This window comes from Chionomys nivalis, chromosome X (assembly GCF_950005125.1).
Source record: "Chionomys nivalis chromosome X, mChiNiv1.1, whole genome shotgun sequence".
In the NCBI taxonomy this organism is placed as follows: Eukaryota; Metazoa; Chordata; class Mammalia; order Rodentia; family Cricetidae; genus Chionomys; species Chionomys nivalis.
In genome coordinates, this window is record NC_080112.1 from 95,679,503 (window position 1) to 95,692,600 (window position 13,098).

Sequence of the window (13,098 nt, forward strand, 5' to 3'; positions counted from 1 at the left end):
ATACTTCTCAGCCATATGTTCATTTGATTAATGTATATATATTTAGCATACTTACTATATTTATTAATTTTCAAAATATTTTTATTGTTGTGAGCCACCGAATGGGAGCTGGAAATTGAACCCAGGACTTGTAAAAGAGCAGCAAATATTCCTAAACCCTGAACCATCTCTTCAGCCCATATTTATTCGAAGTAATTAGCACATAGACTATTAGGTTTCATTATAGTACTTTTATTTTTATTTTATTTATTGTTATTTTGTGTGTATGAGTGCCTGAATGCATGTCTGTACACCACATGCATGCAGTGCCTTCACAGGCCAGAAGGAGGCATTGGCTCTCCGGGGACTGGAGTTTCAGATGATTGTCAGCAACCATGTGCTTACTGGAAATTGAACCTGGGTCCTCTGCTCTTAGTCACTGACTTATCTCTCCAGCCTCCACACAGTGGAATTTTCAGTTTATTGTGGTGTTGCTGATTCTCCCCCATCTCATATTCTCCAACTTCTCCTGCCCCTTCTTTTACTGTTATACCCCTCCCCCATAACCTCTTTTCTGCTTCCCTATCACAGGTTTGTGTCTTTATTTTTATTTGGCTGCTCCTGTTGTCGAGACAAGAGTTTTTAATATTCTAAGTGTAGTCGTTTAATAAATATGCAATTTGCAAATATTTTCTCTAAGACTGTACCTTGTGTTTTCCTTCCTTAAAAACTGTCTTACAAATAACAGAAATACATTTACTTATTTATTTGTTTATTTAGTTGATACAGGGTCTCATTATGTCTCATAATTTGCTATGTAGACCAGGTTGGTCTCACTCTCAAAGACACCTATGCCTCCAAATTTTGGGGTTAAAAGATGTGTTCCACCATGTTTAGCAACAATAGAAATCTTTTCATTTTTATTTTATTTTACTTTATGTGTATATCAGTTTTGCCTTCTTTTAGGTCTGTGCACCATGTGTATGTCTGATGCCTGCAGAAGTCAGAAGAGGGCATCAGATCCCCTGGAACTGGAGTTACAGATGGTTGTGGGCCACCATGTAAGTGTTAGGAATTGAACCTGGGTCCTCTGAAAGAGTGGCCAGTGCTCTTGAGTCCTCCTTAAAACAGAAATTCTTAAACTCTGACAGTCAAATTCTACATTTTCTCTGTGGACCTGTGTTTTGGTGTTATGCATAAAAACTATTAATGTATCCCACCCACATCTGAATTATTTTTCTCCCGAAGACTTCTAAAGAATCAATAGTTGCTGGGTGGTGGTGGCACACACCTTTAATCCTAGCACTCAGGAGGCAGAGGCAGACAGATCTCTGTGAGTTTGAGGCTAGCCTGGTCTACAGAGCGAGTTCCAGGACAGACTCTGAAGCTACAAAGAAACCATCTCTCCAAAAACAAACAAACAAAAAAAAAACAAAAACAAAAAAAATCAATAGTTATAGACTGTATATTTAGGCCTATACTCTTTTGAGTTATTTTTTACACTGTATGGAGAATGGAGGTATTTTTAAAATGGATACTATGCTGGCTAGTTTTTATTTTAATTTTTATTCATTTTACATATCAACCATAGTTTCCCCTTCCTCCCCTCCTCCTGCTTCCACCCTACCTCCCGCCTCAGTCTACCCCCCATCCACTCCTCCAAAAGGGTAAGGCCTCCCATGGTGAGTCAACAAAGTCTGGTACATTAAGTTGGGGTAGGACCAAGTCCCTCCACACTGCATCACGGCTTAGCAAGGCATCCCACCAAAGGGAATGGGCTCCAAAACTGGTTACACAAGTGGTTCTGATTTTGTATTTCTCTAATGACCAGTGACACTGAGTATTCTTTTGTATACTTCTTGGCCATATGTTTGTTTTATATCAACTTGACATAAGTTTTATATCAATTTGACATATGTGTCATTTAGGAAGAAGGAATCTCAATTGAGAACATACTTCCACCAGATTGGCCTGTAGGGCACCTTCTTGATTGATGGGTGATATAGGAGGACACGGCTCACTGCAAGTAGTGTCACCCTGGGCTGGTGTTCCTGGGTGGTAAAAAGAAGCACTCCTCCATGACTGGGCATCAGTTATTGCCTCCAGGTTCTTGCTCTGTTTGAGTTCCTGCCTTGACTTCCCTCAGTGATAGACTGTGATATAGAACTGTAAGCCTAAATAAACCCTGTCCTCCACAGGTTGCTTTTGGTCATGGTGTTTTAAGTATAGCAATAGAAACCTTAACTAAGCCATATACTCAATCACTGCAGAGAATTCTCCTTGCTTTGTTACTTTTGGATCTTCAAAAAAAAATTGGCCACATGTCTGTTGCTGCATTTCTGTATTCTATATTGTTCCATTCATTTACGGATCTAGCGTTTCCATACTCCCACAGATACAGCCTTGAAATAACCCTGAAAACGGGGGGGAGGGGGATGTGAACTACTATTTGAGGTTGTTCTTTTTTATCCTCCCTATATTAAGACAAGGTCTTTCTATGTAACCCAGGCTGAACTTGAACTTACAGCCCTTTTATCTCACTTTTCTGGATGCTGGAATTGAAGGCATGTATAACACTCTCAGTACATGGTCTAGGAATGAAGTCATGTGAGAATTCTGAGTGCTTGTGAGAAAACTCCAAGAAAACAAGAGTCTTGTGACCTCAGTTTCTTCAAAACAGTGAATTGTTCCTGGAATGTGTCAATGGGCTCCTCCCAGGTGTAGTGGACAGGAATGAGTTTACCTCAGCTTGCTCGGCTGATCTGACTCAATTCATGTTTATATGCCTCTATGGAAAAATATGTTTTTGCCACATGTGGCTTGTTCTTGCGATTGTATACAGCTTGAACTCATGGGACCTTTACTCATCTGACAGTTCTGAACCTTCAGAGTATAAGTTGTCAGGTGCTCTGAATAAAGTTGGCTATTGCATGAGACATTAGTTCGCCTCATTTTTCAGCTCCACTCTCTCAGGTCCCACTGTCTTTAGAGCAGTAACACAGCACGTCCAGCTTCTACGGTTCTTATGCATCCAAATTGTTTCGATTATACTGCTTCTTGGGCTTTTCTAATACTTAATACTAGCTCATGAAAATTCGTGTTGAAATGCTATCTAATTCATAACAATGAAGTTTTCGATCCACAAACACTATATATATATATATATATATATATACATTTTTTATAGTTTCTTTGATTTTTTTTCTCCATACTTATGATTGAACTGAAAAGCCTTGAGGATGCTAGAGGTAAGTGCTCTACCACTGAGCTATAATTGCCAGATCCTGTGATTTCTTTCATTGGTGCTGTACAACTTCTAACATATAAATCTTGCTCAGATTTTGAATATTTATATCTAAGAACATACTGCTTCTGATGATGTTATAAGTGATAAATCTTTATTTCAGTATGTCCTGCAGTTTTTGGGGGGATGTCTTTTGCCATCAGTAGGTTTTCAACTGTCCTAAATCTCAAATGGACATTCAAAGTTGTACTGAAGCATGATATTAGTTTTCTCTCATTGCTGTTGCAAATTACCATCCTTTGATGGCTTACATTAGCACGGCTTTTTACCTTTTGTGGAGGTCAGAAGTAATTGAGGTGTTGGCTGTTCTACATTCCTTCTATAGGCTTCAGGGAAAATACCTGTCATTGCCTTTTCTAGCTTCTGGAGCATTCCTGCATTCCATTTCACAGCCTCTTCCTTGACTCATTCCACATTTTTTTATTCCATTGCAACCCTGCTGTGGATGGTGGTCATACCTCCACCTTTACTCCAGCTTATACGGATTCTGATTATATTTAGGGTTCGTCTAAATAATCCTGGATGATCTCCCTCTTTAACTTTCCACATCTATAATTTTCTTCTTTCAGATATTGTAACATTTACAGGTGCCAGTGATTCGTACCTAGGAACAGTTGAGGGCCATTGTGTAGTCTAATTGCAGTATTGAATAGAATTTCAATACCCAGTGAGGTATATCAATGCTAACAAAAAAACAATTGCAGAGGGCATTTAAAGAATGTCCTGGTAGCTTTGCTTTAAAAGTAATAAAAGTACCTTGTCTCCTTGTTTCAAAGTGCGCAGCTGAAGCCTTCCAATAGCTTTTTTAGCATCTGCCTTTAACTGTCTCTGTAATAAAAACAGATATTAAAAGACATGTGTTTAAAAGAAGTATGGTAAGAAGGTATAGTAGTTTAATAGTAATTGATAAAAGTTACTATCCAAATAAAAATTCAGAGATTAAAATCTGCGGCTGGAGAGATGGCTCAGTTGGTAAAGTACTTGTTATGCAAGCATAAAGCTCTAAGTTTGATGCCCAACACCCACAGAAAAGCTAGGCACCATAGTTGCTGATCTTCCCTGTCACCTGGGTACCCTGTCCCTTTAAGCCCCACCCCCACCCCAGAGGCAAGCTGATCTCCTGCCTCCCTCCACTTGCCTCTTCTGAAGAGATAACTACTGCCTCTCTCCTCTTTCCCCTTACCCCCTTCTTTCTTCTGTCTCCCCTCTCTTTCTTCTTTCTCTGTCCCCCCTTCTCTCTTTCTCCCATTCTCCCCTCCCCTCCATAACCCCTCACTCCTATATCATTCCCAATACCCACTAAATAAATTCTAGACCCCAGCTCTGTCCGTGTCTGTCTTGTCTCCCACCTGAGGTGGTCTCCCACCCACTGGGGCCTACCAGGGTCACACCACCACCGAATATCTTTCAATAGTGTGTAACTCTGATTCCAGCACTGGGGAGGCAGGGACAGGAAGATCACCAAGCTTTGCTAACCAGTCAGTCAGGTTGATTCAGTGAGCTCCCGGTTCAGTGAAAAACTCTGAGAAAAACATATAGTTATCCTCCTGGATATGGGAAGTAGACAAGACTGCCGGACAAAAAATTGGGATCTTGGGGGTGGGGTGGGATAGGGCTAAGGGGAGATGGGGAGAGAAAAGTGAGAAGGGGAGGATGGGGGGAACTTGGGGAATTGGGATGGTAGGGATAAAGGAAGGATGGATATGGGAGCAGGGAAGCATATATCTTAATTAAGGGAGTCATCTTAGGGTTGGCAAGAGACTTGAACCTAGAGGGGCTCCCAGGTGCCCAGGGGGATGTCCCCAGTTAGTTCCTTGGGCAGCTGAGAATAGGGAACCTGAAATGGCCCTATCCTATAGCCATACTGATGAATATCTTGCATATCACCATAGAACCTTCATCTGGCGATGGATGGAGATAGAGACAGAGACCCACATTGGAACACCGGAATGAGCTCCCAAGGTCCCAATGAGGAGCAGAAGGAGGGAGAACATGAGCAAGGAAATCAGGACCGCGAGGGGTGCACCCACCCACTGAGACAGAGGGACTGATCTATTGGGAGCTCACCAAGGCCAGCTGGACTGAAACTGCAAAAGCATGGGATAAAACCGGACTCTCTGAACACGGCGGACAATGAGGGCTGATGAGAAACCAAGGACAATGGCACTGGGTTTTGATCCTACTTCATATTCTGGCTTTGTGGGAGCCTAGCCAGTTTGGATGCTCACCGTACTAGATCTGGATGGAGGGGGGAGGACCTTGGACTTTCCACAGTGCAGGGAGAGGAGAGGGAGGAGGGGGAGGGAAATGGGAGGCTGGGAGGAGGCAGAAATTTTTTTTCAATAAATAAATAAATATTAAGAAGAAAAACTCTGGCTCAGCAAGGAAGATGGAGGGCAACTGAGGAAGACACCTGTCTTTGACTCTCCATACATATGAGCAAATATATGCATGCCCACATGCAATTTTTTAATTAAAAAAATTTATACAATATATTTTTATCATATTCTTTCAACTTCTCTCAGATCCTCCTCCCCACCTCTGTATCCATCCAACTTCATGTTCTCTCTCTTCCCTTTTCTCCCTCCCTCCACAAAACAAAACAAAATTAACACCAAAGTTAGTCCAAAAGTGCCTTAAGGCAAAAATACCAAAACAAAACAAAAACTGCACAAAACAAAACAAAAACAGAATCTGTTTTGGTTTAGCTCGCTACTCCTGGGTATGGGGCCTGCCCTTGAGTGTTGTTGACATACTCAGTGACATGCCAGTGGAGAAAACTGGTTTTTCTCTTTCCCAGCAGGTATCAATTACAAATAGCTTCTTGGCGTGCGCGCACACACACACACAAATTAATTAATTATATTACATATCTTATTTATCTGATATCAAACAGGATCTTCCAAATTACTGAACCTTTTCCTTCTAGCCCACTGAGTAAGTTGTATGCTGCCTATATTCCCAGCTGTGTGCAGCCACCCACTAGAGCACCTTTAATGCAGTTCTTCATGCTGTGTTGAACCCCGACCATCAAATTATTTTTGTTGCTACTCTATACGTGTAATTTTGCTACTGTTATGAACTGTAATCTTATATGCAGGATACCTGATACGCGATCCAAAGGGGGTAGCAACCCACAGGTTGTGAACCGCTGTACTAGAGTACGGTCTGTCCACCACTACACACTAAACTAAAACTGACTTTCCATTCCAAGTACCCATCCACTGTTAATAGTTCAACTAGGCGTGGATGCTTCCAGCCCCTCCTCCTTCCTGTCCTAATGCTGACTGGTTTGATCTTGTACAAGTCTCGGTGAGTTAATCACAGCTGCTATAAGCTCATGAGCCTAGTGGTCCTATAATGTCCAGAAGGTACTGTTTTGCCCTTGTCCTTTCCAACAACATCTGGCTCTTATCATTTTTCTGCTCCCTCTTCTAAGATATTCTCTGAGCCTTGGGGTCAGGCAGTGTGATGCAGGATGTCCCGTTTATGGTTGAGTACCCCACCAACACTTGTTCTCTCTACATTGATCAGTTGTGAGTTGCAGAGTTAACTCCTATGCACTACACAGAGACACTTCCCTGATAAGGACTGAAAATTGCACTCATCTATGGATTTACACTTATGAATCTGGAAGGCAGTTTGAGGCTATGTCCATTTAGCAAAATACCATTAATATGTAATATGTCTACCCCCTGGGAAATACTAGTAATATGTCTACCCCCTGGGTTCTTGGCCAGATTTATAGTACCAATCATTAGTCTCCTCATGTTGAGTAGACCTTAAATCCTCCAAATTACTGAAACTTACATACTGTGTTTCTCTACTTTTAAAAATAGCACCCCTGGGACCATAATTGTAAAAAACAGTATGCCTCTCTCCCAAATGGGTTCAGATACTATGAATTTTTGAAGCAATTTTTCTATTTTTAAGGCTCAGAGGACCTTAAAGTATACCTTCTCCAATTTCTTTTCTGAAATGGGCCCTGTTCAGACAAAAGTGCACAGGTTTTGAATTCAAATGGACCTAGATTCAAAATCTGAATTTGTCACTGAATAAAGAATAATACTAAGAAGTCACTGAATTATTGAGCTTACCTACTTTTCTATGAAATGTGGATAATGACAACCTTATAATATTCCGTATTAGGAAAACGTGCTGCTAATAACCACCATTGTCTAGGAAGGAGGACAGATTCCAAGTTGTCTCATTGAGCACTTATCTAGATGAGTCTGGATATTCCATGTCAGACTAAAGCTCAGGAGCAAGGACTAAGGCATATAAAGTGGGATGATGCTATAAGTTCAGAACGGATGATAACGAATGGGATCGTTGAGAGCCTGTCTTTCTTCTACGCAGTTTGAACTGGCCCCAGGAAAATTAACGTCACAAATAAATCCTCCTTTTTCTTTGAGAAAAAATAAAGTCTGTATTCTAGATAAGAATGTCTCCGGTGACTATATCAAATGCTTAAAACGAAGTTGAGGTAGGTTTCACATCAGGGCAGGTGCTGTGTGAACTCAATAGCATTGCAGCAAGACACAATACACAATCTTATTTTGAATTGTAAAATGAATAAACTTACTTCAGCAAACAATAGCTGTTCAACTAGAGTTCATTATGAGAATGAAGATACCCCCCCCCCATGCAGGGTCTTCAGCTGACACATTACATGAAAATTAGATATAATACAAATAAAACATCTAACACAGTGCCTGACATATATAGATACTCAATAAGATATTGACTAAATGAAACTATAAACTATTACTTATAAATAAATAACACTGGGAACAGGTAACATGTCCATAAATATTTCCGACAAATACATTTTGGAAGGAAATAATCCATAGTATGGGTATGTAAATAATGTCCTCAATGCTGTATGATATATCCTACATACCATTTTCGAAAGGTATTTGACTTAAAGCTAACAGATTACTAGCCAAACTATTTTCCTTCTGTCACAGGAATAGCAAGCATCCCTCTCAGATGGCTACTTTAACCAGTAACTACAGATCAGTGGGAATAACTCACGAGGGTGTGCTAGACGAATAATAGAACTTGATTTTAATATTCCTGGAGCCTAGCCCAATAAAAGCGTCCAGAATTCAGCAGTTTTCTGATAGTTGTTTAGTTTTTTGAGCCTATGGTCTGTTAAACTGTTTTTCTTTCACTAAACAGCTAGGACCCACAGGCCTGGCTGTGGCTCAGATTTCTAGGCCTGGGCACTTCCTTATCATGTAGATCAGGAGCTACTCAGACACCAAGGGAAAAAAAATGCAAAGGGAAACAGAGCCAATGAGAGACAGGACTGTAATAAACCCAGAAATATATCTTTGTTGATTCTTTTGTTATTTGTCCTTAAAGCATTTCTGACTGAGGTTTAAGCGACAAGCTCTGTAGGCAGTTGGAGAAAGGTACTCATTAGGAAGTGGTATTTCCCTAGCATGTTTATTTGATTAAGTGTCCATACTCCGGAATGGGAGGGTGATCTGGTTACAGTATCTGTCACACTACTCATCTCCACGGTTGACTCAGCTAAGCTGGCTGGCTAGGTCGGTTGTCCCTTTTCAACCTTACCCCTCCACGTGTAGGTCACCCAAACTTTCATGCTTGGTTGAAGAGGACAACGTTCCCCTATAGAGCAGGAACATTCCTTCATCAAGGGTATTTGCGTAGCTGTGCTGTCCTGATAGAACTTCCAAACAAGCTCTCAAGTCTGCATTTTCGGATTCCTCATCCCTAAATGTTCAATTCAATCTATTATCAGTCCAATGGTGGTGTTTATACATTTACTCATAATGAATGCCAAACAAGTAATCTGTACTACAGCTACCATCGTAATACAAGTTAATTTGAGTTTTAGGCCCAAAGGCAAAGTTATATGCCATGTATGAATCTATTCCCAAGAAACAAAAGAGCTGGTATTAATACCAAGCTAAAAATAGGTGATGGGGTGAAGTACACACACACACACACACACACACACACACACACACACGCACAACCAAACTGCAAATGCCAAGTTATTAACAAGAAACTTGATTGTAGAAGATCTCTGAAGATCTACAACATTTAAAGACAGCATGCTGGTTCGAATTGTAATTTATCATTTATCCTGTAACAATGAGTATTTTATGTAGTTCTCAGCCCTCACCAGAGAAGTTCCTGCGTGTAGTGGATGGTGGGAAATGCGAAAACTCACAACTGGTCAAAATGCAAAGAATAAGTATCAGGGGAGGGCTCAACCACAGATGGAACATCGGTATCACACCCGTCAAAACTCAGGGACCTCTCTCAAAGGTTACAGCAGGAAGACCGTAAAAGCTAGAGGTCAGGGATGGCTCTCACGAAATGTCTTCTGGGCATGAGAAGACCACTGAACTCGTGAACTCATAGCGGCTGTGGTTGCCTGCACAAGATCAAACCAGCCAACATTCCTGCACGGAGGGAGGGGCCTTGCGAATTCCCAGGCCTAGTTAAGGAGCTAGTTACAGTTGACGGGTGCTGGGGGAGGGAAGGTCAATTTCCTTTCAGGGTGTGGCTCCTGGTAGCTGACCCACACTCCAGTGCGGTGGTTCTCAACCTTCCTAATGCTGCAGCTCTTAAAACAGTTTCTCATCTTGCAGTGACCCCTCAATCACACAATTAGTTCATTGCTACTTTCTAGCTGCAACTTTTTGCTCCTGTTAGGAATTGTGATGTAAATATCGGACATGCAGGATATCTGATTTGGGATTCTTGTGAAAGGGGTCGCGACCCACAGGTTGAGAACCCACTGCTCTAGTGGGCAGCTCCATGCCTATGATATATGGGCAACACAAACTGGGTTTAAAAAAAAATAACACAAAGTTCACAGGGAGTGGGGAGAGTGGGGTGGATCTGGGATTGCTGAGAGGGTTTGTCTTAAAAATACATTGTATGAGATTTTCAAGAAAGTAATAAAAATAGTTTTAAAAGAGAACTCGATGCACCGTAATTGGATTTATTATTCCTTTATCCTTCTCCCACTAGGCAGCTAGTAGCTGGAGGGCTGGGCCTTAATAGTAAGTTTTTAAAAATTCTCATAGTGATTGCTCACTTAACAGTATATTTAATTTAAAAATATAAAAACACTTTCACCACTTTCTCAAACAGGACATTTCTCAGCTTTACCTATTCAAAGCCTCTTTTCCGGTACATCTGGGAAAAGAAAAAAATTTAAAGAACGTTTAGCGGGCTCCTAGTATGGATCAGGTTCAGCCCAAAGAGTTTTACCTGTGTCATCACGTATAATCATTAACCAGCTTGTGAAATAGGTATTTTAATATCCACGCTTTATAGACAAGTCAAGTGGGTCGTGAGTATTGACTAAAGTCCAGGCAGGTGGCTAGTTGCAGGGCTGATTCACTTCCACCCCAGCTTGTACCTAACTTTACAGCCGGCGATCCCTCCACCGCTGAACATTGCCTCCTTTGTGTGCTAGAGAAGAAGCCTTTAAAAGGCTTCGCATTCCTTATGAAATAGATAAAGGAAAGAAACAGGGGAGGGAGCCCTCCAAGTCAGCTATTATTCAGTCTTGAAATTGTTTCTAAATTGCTCTACATTGTGATTTGAGAAGCGGTTTAAATAGGCATATTATACTAACAGCCTCCCCTCTTCTTCAATCCTCAGTCATATCTGGTTTAAGAATATTTGACAATAGAGTTGAGAATTGAAAAAAAAAACACTGCTTTTTGTGTGTATGCCAATTTTCTTAACAGAAGCTTGATGACATTTTTCAAACCAATCAAAGCTTTGACAGTGTCAGAAACTGAAGATATCAGCTATACAGTTTTGGGTTTATTGTTGCTGTTTTGATTCTGAGACTTTCCAACTTGACATGAAGGAAGGAGCTGAAAATAAACTCAGAACAATTATTATTTCTTAAAATTTTTCAATTTAAAATTGCAAGGAACACAAGATATTCTATTTAGTTCATTTGTATATTCATGCCAAATTAGGTAAAACATATGTCAGCCTTGTGATTTGTCAGCCTGGGTTTTGGTCACAGGGTATTTAACATGCAGTGTAATTGAAATATATATGAACAACATCACTTCTATAGTTAAACTAATTACTTAATGGGGCTAGAGTACACAAAAACAAGAAGGCAGTTAGCACAAACAAACTAGATTTTTCTGCACATAAGTCACTGCCTTTAAAAAAACAAACACTTCATTAAAAGCTAAAAATAAGAATATTTTCCAAGAATTAAAGTAAAAAAATTATGATCTTGGCTTAGAGTTTATAAAAATGATGCTTAATTTAAAAAAAAAAAAAATATATATATATATATATATATATATATATATATATATATATATAGTGAGAGGATTCTTTTCCTAGGATATATTCCTGTGAGCAAATGCAATGTCTGTGCTAAGTGGCAATTTAGGCATATGAGAATTTGCCTTGCTCAATGTAAACTTATGCATAATACTTGAAAAAAGGAATCCCCACATTATGAAAGATTTTTCTTCAATTAAAAAATAAAGAAGCAGACCTTAAGAAAGACATACATGGATCTACATAGGAAGGAGAAAAATACAAGATCTCCTGAGTAAATTGGGAGCGTGGGGAGTCCCGGGAGAGGGTAGAAGGAGAGAGCGAGGGAAGGGAGGGGAGCAAATAAAAATTTATAGCTCAATAAAAGCAATAAAGAAATAAAGAAGCAGGCTGGCGCACGCCTTTAATCCCAGAACTTGGGAGGCAGAGGCAGATAGATCTCTCTGAGTTTGAGGACAGCCTGGTCTACTGAGCAAGTTCCAGGACAGCCAGAGTTGTTACAGAGACAAACCCTGCCTCAAAAAAACAAAAACAAAAACATAAAATAATAAAGAAAGAAAGGAGGGAGGAGCAACTTTTGAAAAATGTATTCCTTATAGGAAGGGAAAAGCAAACAAACAGGATCCCATGTCTGTAAATAGCCTGGAGACAGAGATAAAGATGGCCACTAATGACAGTATAAGGACTGGACAGCAAGGAAGAAATATGAAGAAAAGGAAAATTGGCAAATGGATAGGATACAACTAAGAATGTGTAGCCTTTTCAAAGAAACATAATCAGCATGTTTAGAAACCATGTTATGCCTGTAAATCTGTACTTTTGAATTAACTCTGGCCCCTCGCAAACATTTCCCCTTCTCCCAAAGGGTAACCGCTGTCCCGATCTCTGCTTCTATGAGGTTAACAAAGAGAAGAAAATTCTGGAATTGTGCTATTCAAATTCATTTGTTTGAATTTGCTAGGAGAGCAGCTCTTAAGTGAACTCACTATACCGAACTCTATGCTGCACACACACAGCGCTTACACGCACTGTTGTGGTAAGGACAGGTTTAATAAATTGGCTATGATGATCATTTCACAATGTACACCATAACAAATCAGCACAGGGAACATTTTGGATATCATTTTATTTGCCAATCATGCAACAATAAAGTTGGGGAGAAAATTAGTGACATGATCTGTGTATGGTTATGCCTGGCTGTAGTCCCAACCACTGTGGAAACCTGAGATGAAAGAATTGTCTGTGTCAAAAGTTCATCACCACCTTGGGGAACTATTAGGGTTTGTGACTAAAATGTTCTCCAAGGCTCATCTTCCACGGGTGTTGATGCCAGGCTGTAGCACTACTACACAGTGGCAGAACCTGAAGGAAGGTGGGTCTGAGTGAAGGGAAATTCAAGAACTGAGGGTAGATCCTTGAAGGGGATGCCGGAAACCCACCCTTTCCTATCAGCTTTTGTCTCCATAACCATAACAGGATAAATAACTTTACTATATGGTCTGCTA

The 13,098-nt window shown here is 40.3% G+C and overlaps 1 protein-coding gene across 2 annotated transcripts in view; it reads right to left on the reverse strand.

Moving 5' to 3' along the window:
- Rnf128 (ring finger protein 128) overlaps window positions 1-13,098 on the reverse strand; it is a 107,222-nt gene that overhangs the window by 11,060 nt on the left and 83,064 nt on the right. For both annotated transcript variants that reach the window (XM_057760576.1, XM_057760574.1), the window contains exon 3: window positions 4,040-4,111. In XM_057760576.1, the coding sequence (XP_057616559.1) occupies window positions 4,040-4,111 (72 nt within the window). The remainder of the gene's footprint in view (window positions 1-4,039; window positions 4,112-13,098) is intronic.